The sequence below is a fragment of the Oryx dammah genome, unplaced genomic scaffold (genome assembly GCF_014754425.2).
Source record: "Oryx dammah isolate SB20612 unplaced genomic scaffold, SCBI_Odam_1.1 HiC_scaffold_3, whole genome shotgun sequence".
Taxonomy (NCBI): domain Eukaryota; kingdom Metazoa; phylum Chordata; class Mammalia; order Artiodactyla; family Bovidae; genus Oryx; species Oryx dammah.
Genome location: NW_024070187.1, coordinates 102138545 through 102159951, shown reverse-complemented (window position 1 = coordinate 102159951; position 21407 = coordinate 102138545). Strand labels below are relative to the sequence as shown.

At 52.0% G+C, this 21407-nt stretch overlaps 1 protein-coding gene across 2 annotated transcripts in view; it reads right to left on the bottom strand.

Annotated features, from left to right (window-relative positions):
• The window catches only part of CRMP1 (collapsin response mediator protein 1), a 67058-nt gene extending 48264 nt beyond the window's left edge, over positions 1 to 18794 (bottom strand). Inside the window, exon 1 of one of the 2 annotated variants that reach the window (XM_040238354.1) lies at positions 18414 to 18794. In XM_040238354.1, the coding sequence (XP_040094288.1) occupies positions 18414 to 18794 (381 nt within the window). Of the gene's footprint in view, positions 1 to 14192; positions 14422 to 18413 lie in introns of those variants that run through there. The other variant, XM_040238356.1, reaches the window with a different exon arrangement.
• Between the last annotated feature and the right edge of the window lie 2613 nt (positions 18795 to 21407).

Sequence of the window (21407 nt, the reverse complement as noted above, 5' to 3'; positions counted from 1 at the left end):
CATACCTGAATGGTCTAGTGGTTTTCCCTACTTTCTTCAATTTAAGTCTGAATTTGGCAATAAGGAGTTCATGATCTGAGCCACAGTCAGCTCCTGGTCTTGATTTTGTTGACTGTATAGAGCTTCTCCATCTTTGGCTGCAAAGAATATACTCAATCTGATTTCAGTGTTGACCCTCGGGTGAGATGACGACGGTGAGGTGTAACTCAGCAGAGATACACATTGTTTATTCTTTGCCATTTTCTGCAGTAGAAATTACACTCAATAAATATTTGCTTAAGAAAACAGTACGTGCAGCTAAAAAAAAAAAAAATCTTGCCCTTAAGGAATTCTCAGGCCAGTGGGAGAGACTGAATCATAACCAGACCTTCACACCCCAGTGTGGGAAGGGCTTGGACAGAGGGGTGGTGGGAGCAGAGAAAGCCTCCACTCCAGCCCTTCCAGGAGAATCCTGATTATTCTGAGCTTGAAAAGTGAGTAAGAATTAGCCACGTGGCAGAGGAGAGAGATGAGAAGGGAATGGCAATCCACTCCAGTATTCTTGCTTGGAGAAGCCCATGGATGGAGGATCCTGGCAGGCTGCAGTCCGTGGGGTTGCAGAAACTTGGACACAACTGAGCAACTAATACAGACAGAGGAGATGGTAGAGGGAGGCAATGGCAGGGGACAGGCATGGGTTAGGCAGTGCCAAGAGCGCTCGAGCGTCCGTCAGTGGTTTCCTCTGGCTGAAGGAGGACCACAGGGCGAGGAAGCTGGAGAGGCAAACAGGTGCTGGCTCACAGGGGCTCTACCACCACAAGCAGATGAAAGGCTGGGCTGGTCACGATGGTAATGACGATCATGAAAAGGCTTTCACCAAGGAGGAATTCAAGCCCACCAAAGCTTCTGAACCGAGACTGCCCAAACGGGGCAGAAGTGGGAGAAAAGAAACTGATCATCTGCACAGCTTCCTTCAAGCTGGGATTTCTTAGTAAGGGTATGCCTCAGCCATTTTTACAAATTGTATCACAGATCTTGACTTTTGACCTAGAAATTCAGTGCTGGGAATCTGTCCTCAGGATAATATCCCAAACAGGGTCAAAGAATTATCCACAAAGAGGTAAATCAAAATGAATGACAAGATACCACACCATTAATGGCGTAACACTCAGCTACTAACATATTCCCCAGGATTTTATTTATTTACTTATGCCTGTATGGGTCTTTGCTGATGTGCACAAGCTTTCTCTGGTTGTGGTGAGTGGGGGCTACTTCTCTTGTTGCACAGCACAGGCTCTGGGGGCGTGCAGGCTTCAGTAGCTGTGGTGCATGGGCTTCGCTGTCCTGCGGTAAGTGAGATCCTAGATTCCCAGACCAGGGATTGAACCCATGTCCTCTGCACTGGCAGGCAGAGTCTTAACCACTGGACCACTAGAGAAGTCCCTCCCCAGGGATTTTAAAGTTTAAAGCACAGTGCTAGACAATAAAATGTCAGGTGGAAAAGCAAAATACCAAACTCTCTACATGGTAGGTCTTTCTGGTAGTATCTGACTCCACCCAGTGCAGGCTCTGGGGTGCTTCCCCATGTCCCCACTGCCCCTTGTGCACCCCTCCCCCACAAGGCTCATCACACTTCATGGTCATTGGTCACATGCCCATCTCCTGCTGGGCTGGATACCCCTCTATTCCCAGAAGAGCTCCTCTGTGTGACTCATCTCCAAATCCCCAGGGATCATGCAGGGCCCTTACAAAGTTTTTAGCAAATGTTTGCTGAGTGGGAGGGGAGGAGGTGACAGCCAGGAAGGAAGGAGAAGGAAGAGTGTTTGAAAAGACAAAGGGCATGAGGAGAGAAAAGAACAGTGAGATAAAGGAGTGATAAAGAGGGAAGGAAAATGAATGAAAGAGGGAAGAAGGAAAGGGAGGAAGCTGGGGGAGAAATAATGAAAAAAGGACAGAGTATACTGACAGATCAGAAATCTCTCTTTTATGCTTTTAACATTCCCCGAAAGTCTAACCCTGCTGCCTGGGAACAGGAGCTTGCTTAGTGCAAACCCTGTTCAATACAGGCGAGGTTGTTCAATATAGGTGGGGCCCGCCTACACCTTGGTGCTGGGCAGTCATCACATCTCCATGGCCAAACATCGTGGGGAGCAGAAAAGCAGCACAGAGAATGGAAGGCTTTCTTCTCCAAACCAAACACTAATCTCCCTTCCCGCCCCAACTTCGAGGAGAGAGTAGGTGTTGGCAGGATGCCTTTGCTCTCTTCACGAACATCAAGTACCATGTTGAATGCCACTTACGAAAATTAGCCTTTATAGTTTCTGATATTTCTACCCACACAACAGCAAAGTAAACAACCATCAGTTAGGAGGGGAGGTCTGGATCACACTGCCTCTTGTGTATCACTTTCCTGAGGGAAGCATGAAGCCCCCCTGAATTCTGTTCTCCTTCCTGCATGGTGGGAATAAAGTCTGTCATTTCCAAAGTAAAGTTAGAGGAACAGAAAACTCATTAAGGTCTGGGGAGCTTTAGAAGAAAAACAAGGTTCCACTCTCATCAAACCAACAACTTACCCCAAAGTCACTAGTTTAGCAACCTTGGCTGCTATCTGGAAAACATTAGAGAGTGAAAGTTGCTATTACAGAGACAGAGAAAGGCAGTGACTATTTCATTAAGGAGAGGATTTTGAGCTGGGTTCTGAAATATGAGATGCTCATGAAGTTGGAGGAGCACATGGCAACCCACTCCAGTATTTTTGCCTGGAGAATCCCTTGGACCTAGAAGCTTGGCAGGCTACAGTCCATAAGGTCGCAAAGAATTGGACACAACTGAAGTGACTTAACACACACACACACATACACACAGACATGAAGCAGAAAAGTGGAGGAGAAGTGGAAGATTCCAGCAAAATAAATAGTCTACACACGGACACAGTTCTGAAGTTTTCAGGTTCCACGAAATGAGGACTGTAAAGCAGTACTGTGTGCTGTCCATGGTCCTGAAACTCCACTAGGCACCTGGAAACAGATTTCCTGAAACCCTGTGATGAACTGTGGTTTCCCTGGAGGCTCAGATGACAAAGAATCTGCCTCCACTGCTGGAAACCCAGGTGCCTGGGTCTGGAAGATCCTCTGGAGAAGGAAATGGCAATCTACTCCAGTATTCTGGCCTGGAGAATTCCATGGACAGAGGAGCCTGGGGTCACAAAGAGTCAGACACGACTAAGCAACTAACACTTTCACTTTTTGATGCTGAAGATCTGGCTCCCTCCTACCTCACCCATCCATGGAGTTCTTCACTGCTTTTCTTTCTTAGATCACGGCATATCTGTAATCTTTATATTCCCACAGATCAAAAACAATCATGGATTATGCTTCACATTGTACATAATAGTCGGTTTCAAGTACATCTCACTGAGTGCCACCATTTCAATACTTTAATTATTCCACTCAGGAAATTGGGGGGAGAGCCTGTGATACCCCACACCCCTTCTCCTACCATGTTCACTAGTTCACCCACTGGAATCTGGGGTCAGTGGATTTTGTTGTTGTTCAGTCTTGAAGTCATGTTTGACTCTCTGCAACCCCATGGACTGCAGCAGGTCAGGCTCCTCTGTCTTTCACGATCTCCCAGAGTTTACTCAAATTCATGTCTATTGAGTTGGTAATGCTATATAACCATCTCATTCTGCTGTCCTCTTCTTTTGCCTTCCATCTTGCCCAGCATCGGGGTCTTTTCCAACGAGTCAGCTCTTAGCATCAAGTGGCCAAAGTATAGGAGCTTCAGCTTCAGCATCGGTCCTTCCAATGAATATTCAGGATTGATTTCCTTTAGGATTGACTGGTTTGATCTCCTTGCAGTCCAAGGGACTCTCAAGAGTCTTCTTTAGCATCACAATTCAAAGCCATCAATTCTATGCTCAGCCTTTTTTCTGGTCCAACTCTCACATCATTACATGAATACTGGAAAAACCATAGCTTTGACTATATGGATTTTTGTTGGCAAAGTGGTGTCTCTGCTTTTTAATACACTGCCTAGGTTTGTCACAGCTCCCCTTCCAAGGAGGAAGTCTTTTAACTTTTGTCAGTGGATGAGTGAGTGCCAAAAATAGGGGTACTGGCTTTATACAAAGAGGGCAACTCCATCCACTTACAGGCTGTAAGTGTGCAGAAGTTTTGATCAGGCTGCCTGATTTATCAGTGGGAAGGGGCTCAGAGTAAATAAATGACAAACTACTCCTTGAAAGATGAAGAACCTCTTTGTGTCTGAAGGGCAAGCACAAAAACAAGTCTCAAAAAGGTAAGGGAAGTAAGTGCTTGTCCATGCATCGAGTGCAGGTAGAATTGCTTTCTCATGAGGCAAGGAAATGTCAAGGTGAGTTCTGAAAGTTCTTAGCCTTTTAAACTCTACAAGCCACTGACTGACATTAAGTTACTGACTCACGCTTGCAACTCAAACATTCAATTGGACAGGCAGCTATGCCCTCCACTCATGCAAGTACAACTCACAACATGGCACCAGAGCCTAGATAATGCTGCAGATCCACTGGGATTCCAATCTTAGTGCTTTTGTCGAGATTTTCAATTGCCAGATCTAGTTTATGGGACAGGAATTTACGTTTTTAACAAATACCTCAGACACTCTTGACGGAGGCCTTCTGTGGTAGACTGGGTTCTTTCTTTCACATTCCTTCCTGCCCTCCACCCTTGCCACGCTCCAGCACGGGTGCAGGGCTCTCCCAGTCGCACCAACTGTGTGTGTGCCTGCATGACTCGCTTTGACCAACAGACTGAGAGTGGATGTGAGTGCACCAATCTGAGCATAAGCTTCAAGAGGCGGGTGGGTTTCAGCTCAATTTCTTTTAGAGTTCGTCCCCCACCATGAAAACTGCAGGACCCAAGGAATGATGCCTTCTTCAGTCTGAGTCTCAGAATGGGATGCTGTGAGGAGCACAGCTGACTCAAACAGAAACCTGAAGACATGTCTAGCTGAGTCCAGCTAAGCCTCTGCCACTCACTGACCTGAGAACAACAGTAACTCTTGTTGTAAGCCACAGAATTACGGGGTTGTTTGTTATGCAGTATTATTGAATCAAAGTGAACGGAGACACCATCCAGAACTTGTGCCGGGAGCCACAGCCCCAGTAGCTGCTGTCTGATTTTCTAGCTCAAATACTTTATAAACCTATGGCTCTGTTCCTACCCCGAATGACCAGATCCCTCTTTCTTCTAGGCTCCCCTCACAGTTGTCCCAACCAGCCTCCCGGCCGTAGCAAGAGCTACCCACAGTGCAGCTGCATGCTCTTATTAATTCACAAAAATAATTTGCCTTTGGTTTTGCCTCAGGGGACAGCCTGTCAGCCAGCAGCCCTTTGCCACACTTTCCAGGAAAGCAACCCTCGAAGTGGCAACAGGCCTGAGACTGAATGTAATGAACACACATTTGTTCTCCACCCGCATGAGGAGAGGACAGCGGCATTGCCCTCCTTCATGAATCAGAAATACAGGTGGTCTCCAGGGGCTGCAGGATTTTCTGTGAGCTCAGGCCCATTTCCATGGCAACTGCAATTTTAACAGCGAGATCTCAAGTTCCACTGTACCTAACAGACATTCAGCAAATACTCCCTGATAAACTGAATATCTGGTTTTAAAATAACACAGCTCTGTCATGACCCCAGGAGCAGGCAAGGTCTTCAGGCTTCCTACAGAAGGGAGAGGCCAGACAAATCTGGATGTATGTGGAGACCCATTTCTGCACTTCCTTGTCTCTGCTTTTTATCTTATATAAAGCAATCTGGACAGAAATCCTTTGCCTTCAAGAAAACTATGTTCCCGAGTACATACAAAGGACCAGTTGCACTACACGGATTTTCATCTCTCATTCATTTTTTTTCCCTGTTTTTAATTCTGAAGTCACATTGAGAAGCAGGTATTATTGCTACCAATAAGCAAACTCAGAGAAGTGATATAATCTGCTCAAGGGCACCTGGACAGGAGATAATGGAGGCAGATTTGAACCTAGTGGCACTGGGTACCTACCAAGTGACAACCCAATGCCCTGTGACAGTTACCCCAGTGTTCCTAGTTAAGATGCCTGCACCTCAGTTCCCTGCTTTGAAGAACAGGAATGTGCAAGAATAGATCATACATATCAAACCCATTCCCAACGTCAGGCATCTCGCGGCCCTTCTGATAGGACTGCTGTGAGTGTGGCCAAAAAGGGGTAGGCAGATTAAAGGCTCTGAACCTTGGAAAGGGCTCTCCAGTGGTAAGACAGGAAATGCAGAGCCCTATTCACCTAATAAAGATGTCCTGGGTGGCACAGTGGTAAAGAATCTGCCTGTAATGTGGGAGCCGCAAGAGATGCAGGTTCAATTCCTGGTTCAGGAAGATCCCCTGGAGGAGGAAACAGCAACCCACTTCAGTAGTCTTGCTGGGAAAATGCCACGGACAGAGGAGCCTGGTGGGCTAGAGCATCACAGAGTCAGACATGACTAAGCATTCACCTAACAATTACTGACAACGCCTCCTGTGAGTCAGGTGCTTCCACACTTACTATCTCATTTAATGCTCATTTAACAAGGAAGTAGTGCTGTCTGCTGGCTAGGGACATGGTGGGTAGAGGCCAGAATGCCTGAGTTCTAAGCGGGCCCCACACTTATTACCCTTGTTCCTTAGGCATGTTTACCTCTCTGTACTTCAGGGTTCTATCTGTAAGGCAGAGATTGGTTTTGAAAAAGTAAAGGAATTGATGTGTAGACAGAGCTTAGTGTCTGATTTATAAAGTCCTTGCAACCTGGGGAAATAAATCTCATTCAAAAGCCCAGTTCCATTTTCAGCTTCTCTCTATAACCTCTCATACCCCAAACCCAACATCTATTCCAGAAGTGTCCTTATACCTACCTGCTGATCTCCACCTCCCACTGCACCTGCCCCAGGTCAGCCCTCTTCCCCATCTCCCTGCTGCCTGCCTTGACCCCTCCCAGTGACCCCAGCCAGTGACCTTTCCGAAACACAAATGCAACCATGTCGTGTGTATGCTTAGTCATTCAGCCGTGTCCGACTCTTGGGACCCCATAGACTGGAGCCTGCCAGGCTCCTCTGTTCATGGGACTGACCATGGTGTGCCTCTCCTTAAACCTCTCTCCAGCTTGTACTCACATGTAGGATAAAGTAAGCCTCCCAGGCTCTTCCTGGTCTGACCCCTGTCCTCTCCCAGAGTTGCACCATATTCGTCTATTCACACTATAGTATGGTTATCTAAGGCCTCCCAGGTGGCGTTAATGGTAAAGAACCCTCCTGCCAGTGCAGATAGACGTAAGAGACATGGGTTCGATCTCTGGGTCGGGAAGATCCCCTGGAGAAGAGCATGGCAACCCACTCCAGTGTTCTTGCCTGGAGACTTTCATGGACAGAGGAGCCTGGCGGGCTACAGACCGTAGGGTCGCATAGAGTCGGACGCGACTGAAGCAGTTTAGCGCTGCACTGCACTCTGGCTCTCTAAGCCGCAGTTTCACAGCCCTGTGCCTTGGTCTATGGCATCTGATACCTGGACTTCCTGCCACGCCTGCTCTGCCCATTGATTTCCAGCTCACCTTGTCAGGCGCAGCACTCTGCCTCCAGGAACATGTGTTCACCCCTTGGAGTTCCTATAGCATACGGCTTGTACTCCTTAGTAGCATCATTTCACAACTTCATCTTTTGGCTCATTTTTGTCTATTTCACCCATGAGACTGTGAGATCCGTCACCCCAGAGACTATAGCTTACTCCTATACAAGTTGTTAGCTGGGTGACCTCTGGTAAGAACTTAATCTCTGTATTCCAGTTTTTTTTTTTTTTTTTCCTGTTGGAGAAGCTAATCAAAGTACCCAACTCACAGGATTACTTAAGTAAAAGCTCTCGACACACTAAATACTGGCCTATAAAGCCCAATGCCTTATGCTGAATGTTCTGTGTGTTTTGGAGGAAGCAGGAAAAGCTTCCATTGCTTTTATCAGCTTCTCAAAGGAGTCTGACCCTAGAAAGTATTTAAACCAGTTTGGATGTGTGCTAAGCCACTTCAGCTGTGTCCAACTGTTTGCAACCCTACAGACTGCAGCCCACCAGGCTCCTCTGTCCATGGAATTCTCCAGGCAAGAACACTGGAGTGGGTTGCCATGCCGTCCTCCAGGGGATCTTCCCAACCCAGGGATTGAATCCGCATCCCTTATGTCTCCTGCATTGGCAGGCGGGAACCTGGGAAGCCCAAGCCAGTTTAAAAGGTGCCCAATAACTAAAGTTTTATTTTGAATCCATTTCATTCTCCATGCTCAGAAATAAAGAACAGCAAAAAGAAAAAAAGGCGGGGGGGGGAGAGGGAAAAAAGGAAAGAAAAATCCAAATATTGTACTTAGAAATTGCACTGAAGAACTGGGGATATTTTGAAAAACAGAAGGTCCTAGGTAACTGAGAAACATCTTCCAGATCCTCCAGGAATATCCATGTGAAAGAGGAAGGCATCTGTGAAAAATTCTGAGGGTGAAAGGTAGACCCTCTCTCTACATATGAGACTTTCCAACAACAGAGCTGCCCAGAGTAAGCAGGCTGGTGTACAAAGTGGTGATCTCCCTGCCACTGGAGGTAAGCAAGGAGTGGGCACTTAAAACTCCTACACTAGAGGGGAGGCTGGGGGTGGCGGAGAAGCAATGGACACTCTTTTCTGCGGCCTCAAATGTATAAACACAGAGAAATTTACAAAATTTAAAAGCTTCTTCTCAACTTTGATGCTGTATAGATCAAATATTTGCTTAGGACTGAATCCCTAAGGTTCTATGAATACGGTCTGATATTAATATAAAGTACATGCATGCATGCTAAGCTGCATCAGTCATGTCCAAGTCTTTGTGACCGCATAGACTGTGATGCACCAGGCCTCCCTTTGCTACATTGAGAAATTAAGTGACCTACCAAAATTATACAGCAAGTAAGCAGAACAGCTAGGATTCAAATGCAGAGAGTTTGACTTCAGAGTCCACATTCTTCCATTCTGGCTTTATCACCATCCTCCCAGCTCAAGAACTTCTAGAGCCTTCCTAATACCCTCAGAATAAAGTCAGAATTTCCTATACTTGGAGCTGAATTATCTACTCCAGCTCTGTAAAGAAAAGGGATCTGAGGCCCAGAGAAGAACTGACTTGTCCAAGATCAAACATCCCATTTGCATTTAAGCCAGACTTAGAACCCGTGAGCTATTTCTGTCACTTTGAGCGCATTCTGCCTGACTTTTAAAGCCCTGTAGAATTCTCCAGCTCCCCAGCCATTCAAATGTATTTCCAGTTCCTCACCCTCAGATTCAGCTATGTGAAATCCTCACTCTGCTGACCACATTCATTCTCCAGCCCAGGTCTTGCCCAAGCTATTCCACCTGCCTTGCATGCTCTTCTTGTGTCTCCACCAACCAAAGCCCTCAACACCTAGCTCATGCCATCCCCCAAGCTCCCAGAGACTAACTCCAATTGCTTCTGGCAAAAGCTGAGCCACCCCTTCTCTGAACACTCTAAACCTGTGCTCTATTCCACAGATTACCCCCTGGTCATTTTTCAGTCATTCCAGGTATGTGCAATTTTCCATTTAGCTGGAAAGGTCAAGATCATGAAATATGTGTTTCTAACCACCCATTGCATCTTGCACAATTCAAGGAACAGAAAAGATCTGCAGTTAACAGTCGCTGATTACCTGTCATTCTGTATCTTCATCTCCTGTGTTGGGGGGAGGGAACTGTCAACTGTTAGTCACTCACTATGTACATTCGCAAATGTTATATTATGTGTTTTCAGGTACTCAGTCTTGGCCAAGTTCATTATAAAACACAGGCACTCAGGTCTAAGTGTGTACAGTTATGTTATAGAAGATGTCACAACGCAGTGTCACTTGCATGCTCTCTGATACACCTTTTAAGAGTCTAATTTAAAATAATTTTACCCCAAAGAATATGGCCAACTACTCCTTGTCTGATCATGAACTTGACCAAGCTGAGACTGTCTGCTTCTCTGCCCAAGATGACAGAAGCCCCGATTCAGAACCAGATTCAGGACCAGATGTCCGCTAGTACTCCTCTTGTGGGCCAGATCACTGGCAGGTTTGGTCTCTGCTCTTCCTTGAGTCTCAGTCCTGCTATTCCACTTCCCTCCGATTTCACTAGACGCAAGACAAATCCCTGGAGGCATCTCAAATTCTTTGCATAAAAAGGCACCAAGATAAACCACATAGTTAAAGGTAGGCTGAACACCATCTTTAGGAAGAAACAAGCTTTTTGCACATCTGTCTATTAGGTAATTGAGTCTGATGTCCTTTTTTATTTAATGATCACTTTCTTCCCTGCTCATCTCATCTTGAATGTTTGACTTAACACATACACACACAAAGATTTCAATCAGACGGTGACTATTTTAGCAAGCAGACCAGACTATCTGCTCTTCCCTGCTTGAATGGACCTCTTCATTTCTCCACAGGCCACCGAAGAAGCTTTTAAGACTGTAATATCAGTTTACTCTTTGGGAAACAGGTTGCCTTCCTCAAAAACCCCAGTTAGAGATCATACAAATCCTCTTTTTAAAAAATCTTTTTGAATGCCATAATGGTCTGCAAAAATCACAAATGATCAGTACACATGGTCTTATTCGTAATAATTCCTGAACCATCTCAGTGGACACTCCTGCCTCCCCTTCGGTGGCTCCATGGGGACACAGTGCAGCTGCAGAGCCACCAGCCTTTGTTTGTTCAGAGCCACGCCCAGGATGCCCTACTCACTTAACCACCCAAGTGGGCACCGAAAACCCGCTTTAAATTAATCCCGGCTGCGCCATTAATTTTTTAAAAAGCCACATGTGAAAAGGAGCTTTATTAATATTTTAAACAATCCTTGGGGGCTGAAGCCAAGTGTTTCAATTTTTTTTTTTTCCTCTTCTCTATCAGGCTACTCTAGTATCTCAAAAAAGGCGGAGGCAAGGAATAGAGGAAAAGACACAGGAGTCAAGATGAGTAGAAGAGGGCTTCCGTGACGCAGCTGCCTTTGTCCCCACTGTGCCCTGTCCGGGGTGTCCCTTCTCTGCTCACATCCTCTCTCCAATCTCTTGATTTCACTGCCAAAGCTGCGACCTTATCCCCTTTGTTCAGACGAACGAGCTGAGGCTCAAGGGGGCACAGAGACCCAACATCAAGGGGACTTAAGGATGTATCTTGGTCCTTTTGACAGCCCCCCCGACTTGGTCTCTCCACAGGCCACACACACACCATGGCTGCCAAAAACATCTTACCTGTCTCCAAGGTTTGCTCTAATTGCACAGAGAAGCTGCACTTGGATGCAGAGGTCGGGCTCCGCAATGCTGACTCCCCTTCAGTTTCTCCAAGGGGTCACACTCTGGCCTCAGGGCCTCCCCTGCCTCTCAGAGAATCCCCTCCCTCCTCCCTAACTCCCTCCCCCTTCCAGAACTGGGTGTCATTCTGGTGGTCCCCTCAAGCCTCCTGTATTTCCCTTATAACAACCCCCCCCTCACCTCCCTAAACTCACACACTTTGTTGCCATTTTAGGCTGAAATGTCTGTCTTTACTAAATTCTGGGAAGGTGAAGGACACGCCCATCTTATGTCCACTTTCCTTAGCACACAGAAGGTGCATGGAACAGACCAGATCCTATGATTATTATTATTATTAACCTAGGAACTTAGTACTGTTGAACAGGTTAAGAGAGCAGTAAGTGAGAAGCCACAATGCCCGTCCACTCACTGAATGGCATTCCGGTTCTTGTCACTTCTTATGCATTATCAGCCAAAGATTCTCAAGAAGCTGTGGACCCTACAAAGGAGCTCCATCCAAGTCCATCCTCTCTGGCTTCTCCTCTTAAACCACACACCCTTCTAGCTGGAGTGGACTATGTGCTCAGTGGCTCGGTCGTGTCCGACTCTGTGACCCCATGGACTGCAGCCTACCAGGCTCCTCTGTCCACAGAATTTTCCAGGCAAGAATACTAGAGTGGGTTGCCATGTCCTACTCCAGGAGTGAACTATGTGGACTACATCAAACACAAATGCCTTGTCAAGGGCCACTTTTCCAGGAACTAAGGATCATTTTCAGCATCTCTCCTCCCACGATACTGGAGCTGCCAGAGCCACTCTCTCTGACTCTCCTTGACACACAGGTTGACTGCCTGCTTTGCACAAAGGACTAAAGAAGCAGGATTGGCCAGAAGTTCTGAAGCCCTTGCTGTGTGCCCACCAAACACTAAGCCCTTTGCCAGGGTCCTCTTGTATGAATGCTCCAGAGTCATGTGAAATGGCCAGGGCTTGGCACACTCTGGATAGCAGAGCCCCAAGGCTCAGAAAGGAGGCAGAGCAGGGCTGAACACCCAGATCCATCTGGTATAAAAGCCGGGCCAGTTCAGCTCCACTCCAGAGGGCCACAGCCAGCAGGCAGGGAGACTACTGCAGTTGTGTAGAGAGCCATACAACTCCAGAAGCACTGCTCTCATAGACCCACCTCAAAGACCATCTTGCTAAATTCCTTCGTGGAAACGGGGGTCCAGTACAGGGTACAGATCTGCTCTGGTCCACAGCTACAATGGTACCCACGCCTCCGAACTCATCAATCACTGCATCACCTCTATCTCCTGCCTCAGATCCCCTGAGGGCAGTGTCAGAGTCTAGAAGCTGGGACTGGCTCCTACAAATATTCCACACGTTCCTCCCACACTGCTTGGCCCTGAGGCAACCACATCCCTCCTGTGGATTCTTAGCCAGCTACAGCATTAAGGGATTGGTCGCATATGCTTCTGTGTCTCAGAGGGCAGGGATTAGGGATGGCTGGTGGCCCCCATCTTCAGGGGTCACATCTCTGGATATGACTCAGCAAAGGTCGGCTGACAAGACCTGAAACTGGGCCAAGGAGGAGTTTTCTAAGGGAAGACTCAGTCCAGAGTTGGGCAGGAGGCAGGGCTCTTCTGGAGAAGCAAGGGGGCCAGCCCCCTCCCAACCTGCCTCTCAATTGTGCCCCAGTGCTCCAGCCTCTGAGAGCTTTAGGTGGACAATGCCTCCTTCAGAAGGCTTACTGAGAAGATTCAATAAAACAAGATCCACAATACACCGGGCAGATAACTGGGTAACATCAGTTCCTTTCCCCTTACCCAATGTGGCCCTCCCCAAGGTGCTTTGGGGCCATCCCTGAGCTTTAATCCCTTCTGGATAAAGGAGGATGCTAGGTTTCCTGTCTCAAACCTCAAGCATCTTCTCGAGGATTCCATGGAGATGGAATTCCAGCAGGCCATCTACCTGGCTGCTTAGATACTAGCCACCCAAGGCCCATGGTTTTCCCCAGCACCCGAGGTCCACATCCCTCAGGAACGGGGTGGTTCAGCCCTAAGGCCCGGCAAGCAAGGAGGATGGAGGCCAGGTCTCCGGGCCCAGCTGTGCCCTCAGCTCCCCACCCTGAGACAAAGCCGAAAGACCTGGGATCCTTTGTTTCTAGCCACACCCTGGGACCCAGAGGACGGCTCAGCCCCCACCGCGATTCCTAACCACCCCCCCCCCAGTGTTAACCCTTTCAGGGCCACAGTCCCCCCGCCCCGCCCCAGTCTCTCCATTAGGTTATTTTTAGCTGCCGTGAAGACTGGGAGGGGCTCCTCCATCATGGCGCTTGTCTCCAGGTCCAGACTTCCACTCCACTGGTCTGGGCGGGAAGTGGGGGGCAATAGACGACCCTTTCCCCTCCTTAGCAGGCAAGGAACGCTGCTGCGAGAGGCCAGAGCTGGACGGTGCAAAGCCCCCCCTCTATCCCCGCGCTGGAGTTTCAGCTCCAGGACAAGGAAGGAGGGGGTTCGGACCCCCGCGCCCCTCCCTCTTTTGTTCAGCTCCGCATCCTCTCAGTCCGCGCCATCCTCTGGCACATCCCGTGGCGAAGGGGGCGGGGGGCGGTGGCCGCGGGGGAGGCGGCTGCAAGCCCGCGGGGAGAGGGGCCGAGGCTCCAGCCCCGCCCCGCCATGCGGGGCTCCCCCTCCCCCCCATTGTCCCCAGAGGCTGGGGGGGAGGAGGGGGCTCCAGAGCCGAGCCCGGCCCCGCCCCACCCGCCGCGCCGCAGGAAGCCTGGCCCGCCGCCCCTGCGGACCCTGGCCGATCCTCGGCGGCGCCCACCGTCCCCCGCTGCCCCGAGACCGGCGGGGCTCGGGGGGCGGGGGCCCGGCTTACCGTGATGTGTGGGATGCTCTTCTTGCCCTGGTAAGACATGGCCCCCTCCCCACCTCTTGCGCCCTCGGCCCGGCCGGGGGACTTTGTGGGGCTGGCTTTCGCTCGGTGCGGCTGTCTTTCGGTCCCGCTTCCCGCGGGCGCGGCGACAAAGGCCCCGGCCCAGTGACGAGAGGCACGGAGCTCGGCTGCCCGCGGCTGCTCGGCCCGCTCGCCCGCCGCCGCCGCTCCGGCTGCCAGCACCGCCCGGCTCCGCGAGGAGGGCGGGACGAGGGCGGGAGGAGGGGGCTGCAAACAGACAGCTCCTCCCGGCGGCGCGGAGCCGAGCCCGATTCGCCCCTCTCGTCTCGAACCAGGAAGCGCTTCCCTTCCGATCACCCCCTTCCCCGCACTCCGCCCCCCGCCCCCCAACCAACCAGCCCCGCCGACCCCCGCCCCGCGCACACGCCCTCGGCTGGGCCCTGGCCTCGCTCTCGCGATTGGGTAGGTCTGGTTTTTTCAAGGCTCTTTTGAAAGCCAGAGATGGACTTCGGATGCGCAGGCGGAGACCATCGGCAGCGCCACAGGTGTGCGGTCCGCAGGGGGGCCGGGCCGGGGGGGCTCCCGGAACATCTGTGTGGGGGAGGGAATGTGGGCCGGATGCCCAGAACCCCCCTCCCCCTCGCTCGGCTGCTGGAGTGTTTTGAGGATACAGTCCAGCAACCTCCCGCCTTTGACCTCTCATTCCACAGCCTCCGTAAGTCTGCTGCGCCACTCGATGCACAGCTCAAGCATATATCCAGCCCCAAGTCCAAGCCTTTATTCAAACTGTGCCCTCTCGGAATATCTTACCTCCTCTACCAGACTCATCTCTAATGGCTTTTCCCTGAAGCTTTTCTCTGCCACCCCTCCCACCCCAATTACTGAACCCGTCTCTCCGGGGACTCAGTAGGAACCTCCCTGCAGAAGCAGGGACCCCCAGAGACAAGGCCCTAATTAGTGGCTGACCTGCTCTACCGTCTGCAGCCCACCCCCTCGCATCACACAGCCCCCTGCCAGTGGGGCCACCGGCTCATCCCCAGAGCCTGTCTACCAGACAATGATTGCTGATTTCAGAGCCAGACCATTGTCACTAAGATCCCCGCAGCCCTCCGGGGCAGGCTAGGGGTCAGGCGGGGGAGAAGGGAGTCCCGGTTCCCAGTGGAGAGTGAACACTAACCCCAGCACCCATAGGTCCAGATGATACTTTGGGGAGAGGTGAGGAGCAGGCTTGGGCATGGCTTGATAAACTTGGCAAAATAAAGAAAAAGGAGAGCCCTAGTAAGCCCCCATAACACTAAACAGGTGCCCCAAATCTCCAGGCAAATTAAAATGCCGACCTTGTCACTTTCAGCCTACAAAACTCAAACCTCGCGCACAGGCTCTGTTAAAAGACCCCATCTTGAATACGTCAAGCTGCCACCCAGAGGAAGGGTGCACTAGGTCTGCTAAAGCCCCCACCCCCCAACCCCCACCCCCACCCCCCACCTCTCAGTTTAGGGCCTGAAGCCCTTACCTCCATCACCACTTGGGAGCCAGTCCTCCAGTCCAGGACGGAGGCCAGAGTTGTCTGAGCCTTAAAATGAAGATGGGATGTTCACAAAAGAGAAACAGTTTAGTATTCCAGGAACACTAGGCCATAAGCTTCCCATTTCACAGGTGGGAAATTGAGGCTGACACACAGGTAAAATGTCTCTCGGATATAAATCATGTTAGCTGCAGCAGAGCAGTATCTGGAAGCCAGGTTCTGGCATATCTAGTCTGGAGGTCATTCTCCTACATTCATTCATTCAGCCTCGGCTCTGAGCTGGGTCCTAAATTCTTGCTACTAACCGGAAATTGGAGTCTTCCTCTCCCCCGACTCTATATTACCTTCCTCGGCGTTGCTAAGTGCTAGACTCCACAAACCAGGGAGTCCCCAGGGCCCAGTCTGGGCAGGGTAGCTCCAGGGGTGGGGTCGAGAACTCGGGGGAGGGGCGCGGGTTCGCTATTGGCCAAACAGACCACAGCTCCGAGTGGACTTCCCGGGTACAAAGCGCCGCATTCGCTCAGCCTTGGGCCTTGGCAGACGCTGCGCCTGCGCCACCGAAACCCCTCCTCCCTCCCCCAGGAAAGAGGTTTATGGGTGGGGGGAGGGCCCGGGTACCCTCTGCAACGCGCAGGAGCAGCGAGGCCCGCCGGCTAAGGGACCCGAACCCCGTAGCCGCTCAGCCCGCGGAGAGTAAAACCCTCCCCCAAGGGAGACCACGAGCCCCTTGGCTTCACGGTCCCGAACCTCGAGTGCTTCTGGGGTCCTTGGCGCGCCCGAGGCGCTGCCTTTGTCCAGAAACCATGGAGAAAGGGGAGCGGGCTAGAGGGGGAGAGGAAGGAGCAGTGGAAGAGGAAGCGACCAGCGTCCCCAAGGGCCGAGGCGCGGCTGCAGAGCCATCCGGGGCCGAGCCCAGGGCCGATGCTGGCGTTAGTGACATTGACCGCGGCTCCTGATGGACGCTCTTCCACAGCTCCTGGCTGTGCACAAAGCTCCCTCGCCTCCCTGAAACTCCACCACACCATGAGGGAGGCTGGGAGATGCCACCTCCATTTCACAGATGAAGAAGCTGAGGCTCAAGAGGACGCACAGCCCTGACTGGAAACCACGGTTCTGCCGTATTGGCCCTGGCTTCTAGGTCCGCGGCCCCCGAAGCCTCCCTCTCAGGCTCTTAATCCTGGATCGCAAGTGAGGTCGGACAGCAGGGAAGGAGGTGGGGAGGGAGAGATAGAAAAGGGGTACGGACAAGGAGACAGGACCCTCTCGACATCTCCCTTCCTTGCCCCCCTCCCGCCCCCACTCCCGCGCACTGTAGACCTTCCGCGAGGCGCCAGATTCAGGACCACGGAGAGTTCCCGAGCTCCCCTGACAGAAAACCCGGGGTGTGGGGATGGGGGCTGGAGGAGACCCACTATTGGGTCGGAGCAACCACAGGTCGGCCCAGCCCCCATTCTTCCAAGATCCCCCCCACCCACCCAGATTTCTGTCCAGATCAAACTGCGGCTCCCTCACTGTATGCCTCTCATAACATTTAAGGGGAGAAGGGTTCATAAAAATGATAATAAAGATAAAACTCATAATACACGACGAATATTTATTGAATGCTCGCTACCTGGCGTCATTAACTGATTTAATTTTCACAGTGAGTCTGTCGCGCCCACCCTGGCCTGGGGTGAGGCGGGAGTGCCAAACAGGGACCCCAGCACCCATAGTGGCCTGGGACCTGGGCAGTGCTCAGACATGGGAGTTCTGGGGTGAGGCGAGCATCCGGCCGTCGGGTGCTCCAGTTTCTGTTCTCCAAGCACCTGACCATATATCCCACAGCTGGATCGTCCATCCATCTTCCCCCAGTGGCTCTGGTGACCACCAGCTAAGGGGAGATGAGCCATAGGGCCCAATGCCTGGCGTTCCCTCTCTCTGATGTTTCCCCCGCTTTCACGAGGAGAGAAACCTCCAAGTCTACTGACCCTGGTTCAAATCCCTGCTCTGTCTCCAACTTGCTCTGTGAAGCGAGCACACTGGCGTCGTGCGGGACTCAGAAACATTCTCTGAAGGTGTCGGGTGATTGAGGTTCGCGGTTTCCAGGTCTATCTGCCCGACGATCTCAATCTTTAACCAAATCCTTCCCCCCAGAAAACAGAGAGGGAGCACTCAGGAAAGGCTTAAGCTTTAACCCGTGTAACCAAAGGCATTTCATTAAACCTTTCCCGGCGCTAGTGACATAGGAGGTGCTCCATAATTCCTCATGAGTGAGTGAACAAATGAAGGGGTGAATGCGGAACAGAGCCACTCGTCTTCTTAAAGCAGAGAATGGGGACCTTTGGATGAAATTAACCCCAGAGGATCCTCTGCGCTCTAAGGGACCATGTGGCGGCTTTAGCCAACTTACTTCCCTTCTCAGAACCTCGGTCTCTCCCTTTCTGCAGAGGAGCAGGGGACTGGATCTCGAAAGACCCTCTGGAGTCTCATGGACTATGTTGGCCAACCCTGACCGAGTGGCCAAACCTCTCCAAACATGCTGTACGACAGAGTGGGGGAGGGGCCTTTGGCGCTCTCCCAAGCCCGGGGGCAGCAGCCCCCAGCACTCCAGCCCCCGGGCACTGTCTCCGGGCGGCCCCCCACCCCGCGCCCCTAGGACCCCGCCCCCTCCGTCCGGCCCACGCGCGCCCCGAGGGTACCTGGCCATTGTCCCGGCCGAGTGGCAGGTCGCGGGGCGCGGGGCAGCGGATGCGCAGCGCGGGTGGTCTGTCGTCGCGCTCGCCCGGCGAGCTGACGGCCGAGCCCGAGGGCTCGCTCACGTCGCTGGCCGTGTCCTCACTGCCGCCGGGCCCCGGCAGGCCGACCGCATCAAGCCGGCCAGCACTGCGCGGCGTGCGCGCCGAGCCGCGGCGGCCCACGCTGTACGCGTCGAAGTCGATGGTCTTATTCTCGTAGGCGCCCTCCACCGCGGCGAACATGCCGCCGTACTTCTGCCGCGGGGTCTGCGCCGCGCTGCCCGGCCGCGCCAGGTACACGGGCAGGTCATCCTCCGTGTTCCACGCGCGCCGCCGGTCCGCCATACCGGTCCAAGCCCGGCTGCCCGACCGCGCCCCCACCCGCCCTCCCGCCCGCGGTCCTGGCCACCGCCGTGCGCCGCGCTCCGCGCTCCGTGCTCCGTGCGGGCCCGCGGCTGCCCAGGCGCGACTGCGGCCCGGGCAGGGGCGGGCCGGGGCGGGGCCGGGGCGGGGCTGGGGCGGGGCCTCCGGGCGGCTGTCGAAGAGCACCGCGGCCGGCTACAAAGGACCGGGAGGCGGGGACCGCGGCGAGGGCGTGGAGGGACCGTGACGTGCCCTCGCCGCAGCGCCGAGGGCGGGCAGCCCAACCGCAGTGCCCTCGCCGCAACCCACTCCCCGCCCCTAGGCCGAGCGCAGGGCGCGAGGAGAGCGAGGGGTGCGAACCACGGGCACGCACACACTGCCAAGCACACGTAGGTTGGTATTAGCACAGCAGACAATTACGCCACACAAACACGTGAGAGATGCACAAACATGCCGGCGCACACGAGAGTCGGTTACACACACGCTCCCCAGACACACTTAGTCTCTTTCATGCACATCATTGGTAATTTTGCATACACATTCAAGCTTGTATATATTCCTAGTCAATCTCACACACATACACACACACACATAGACGCAAGCCAGAAATTCTCAGTCACCCAACCCAGCGCACAGACAGCATCACACCGAGATTGATTGCACAACCAGAGAGACGCTCACACATTGGATACTGCATTCATTCACTCAGTGCTATTATACTGAGTGCGCTGCTGGTGCCTAGCACGTTTTGGGCACTGGCAACAGCACAGTGAACAGAATAGATGGAGTCCTGCCCTCCGGGAGCTGACAGTCTCCAGAGGAAGGAGACACACACACACACACAGCATATGCCGGGCAGGGCTGCACACCAGGAAGGATGAAACCGCAGGGCTGGAGGGGTGTGCTAGGACCGCATTCACGCCGACAGGCAAGAGAAATACACTCTTGCACGTGAACCAGTGACTCACACATGTACACGAGGCTGACTCCTGCCATAACCCCACAACAAAGAGATTTTCCATGCCCTTATGCCAAAGACTAACTCACAAGGTGACTCCAACACACAGAACCCCGACAGGGAGCCCACACAGAAATCCACCCAGAAATATGGGTAGTCGGGAGCTTAAATAGCAACACGCTCCAGAAAAAGACACACAAAGAGACAGATCATTTCACACACGCTGCACACACTCCTGTCGTCACCCACACAAATATTCCCCATTCCAGGGTCACCTCCCATGACCCTGGATGCAGCCCACCCTTGCTGAGCTACGAATTTGCAGCCTGGTAGTCCCAGGCTTCCTCTGATTATAGCCAGGGTGAAGGGCATGGGGTCCAGGGGTCGTTCTGCTGCAGTTTCCCTCTAACCCCCTTCAAAGCCAGGTGCCATGTGCCTTCTCTGGATATCCTGGCTCATTTCTTCCTGATCATTATCAGGCAGAGGGTCTTAAGAGTCTCCAGGGACATGGTGGTCCCAGCTGCTCTTTCTGGATGGGCAGAATTGCCAGCTGCCAACCCACGCTCCTCGAGCAAGTTCAGACATGCCATATCAGGCTGGGTGGGGACCCAGCTGGGAGCGTGAGTGCCTCCTCTTGCACCCCCCACCCCTACCTCTTCCAGGGCTAGGAACTGTCCCTTCAGCACCCAGCCTAATGGTTCTAGGAGTCCCAGACTCCGGGATGCAGTGCAAGTGTATTTTTAACAAAACCTGCTCCTGTTTCTGTGAAATACTGTTTTCAGAACATTCCAAGCAAGGAAATTTCATGTTGGAGACCACATGGAGACTTATTCTAAAGCTCCAAAACTATTCATGGTGACTAAACCCTTAGAAAGGTCTTTCCTGGTGGCTCAGACAGTAAAGAATCTGCCTGCAATGAAGGAGACCTGGGTTTTGTCCCTGCGTCAAGTAGATCCCCTAGAGAAGGAAATGGCAACCCACTCCAGTATTCTTGCCTGGAGAATTCCATAGACAGAAGAGCCTAGCTGGCTATAGTCCATGGGGTCTCAAGGAATCTAGGTTTTTGTGTGACTAACAAACACAACCAAACCCATAGAAACAGAGAATTCAAGAATCTGAGTTAGATGAAACTTTTGAGGTCAGTCCTCATGCTGGATGCGTGCATCTGCTCTCACATCTTAAGGAGACAGTCTCTCTGGCTTTGCTTAAATACTGCTGCTGATGGAGAACTCACTACTTTCCAAGTAAACCCTTTTCACTGGGAGAAAGGGCCAGGTGGTTGTCAAGACTAGGAGGGAGTGACATGGAAGGAGGAGAGAAAGAGTCTTCTCTGTGCAGAAGCTAGAAAACATAAGAATAAGTCCCACTTACAGAGTTTGCTACATGCCAAGGACCATTGCAGGCACTTTACATGTCATTGCTCTTGTAAGGCTCACAGAGACCTTTGAGATACATACCATTTTAGCCATCTTTTTCAAATGAGAAAACTGAGTCTTAGGGAGGTAAGTAACTTGTCTAGGGTCACAGCTGGTGAATGATCCCACTCTGGACTGAAACACAGTAGTCTGGTCCCAGAATCTGCATCTCAACCAGTATCCTTTACTGCTACCCACAAGAAAGCTGGCTGAAAAGTTCCC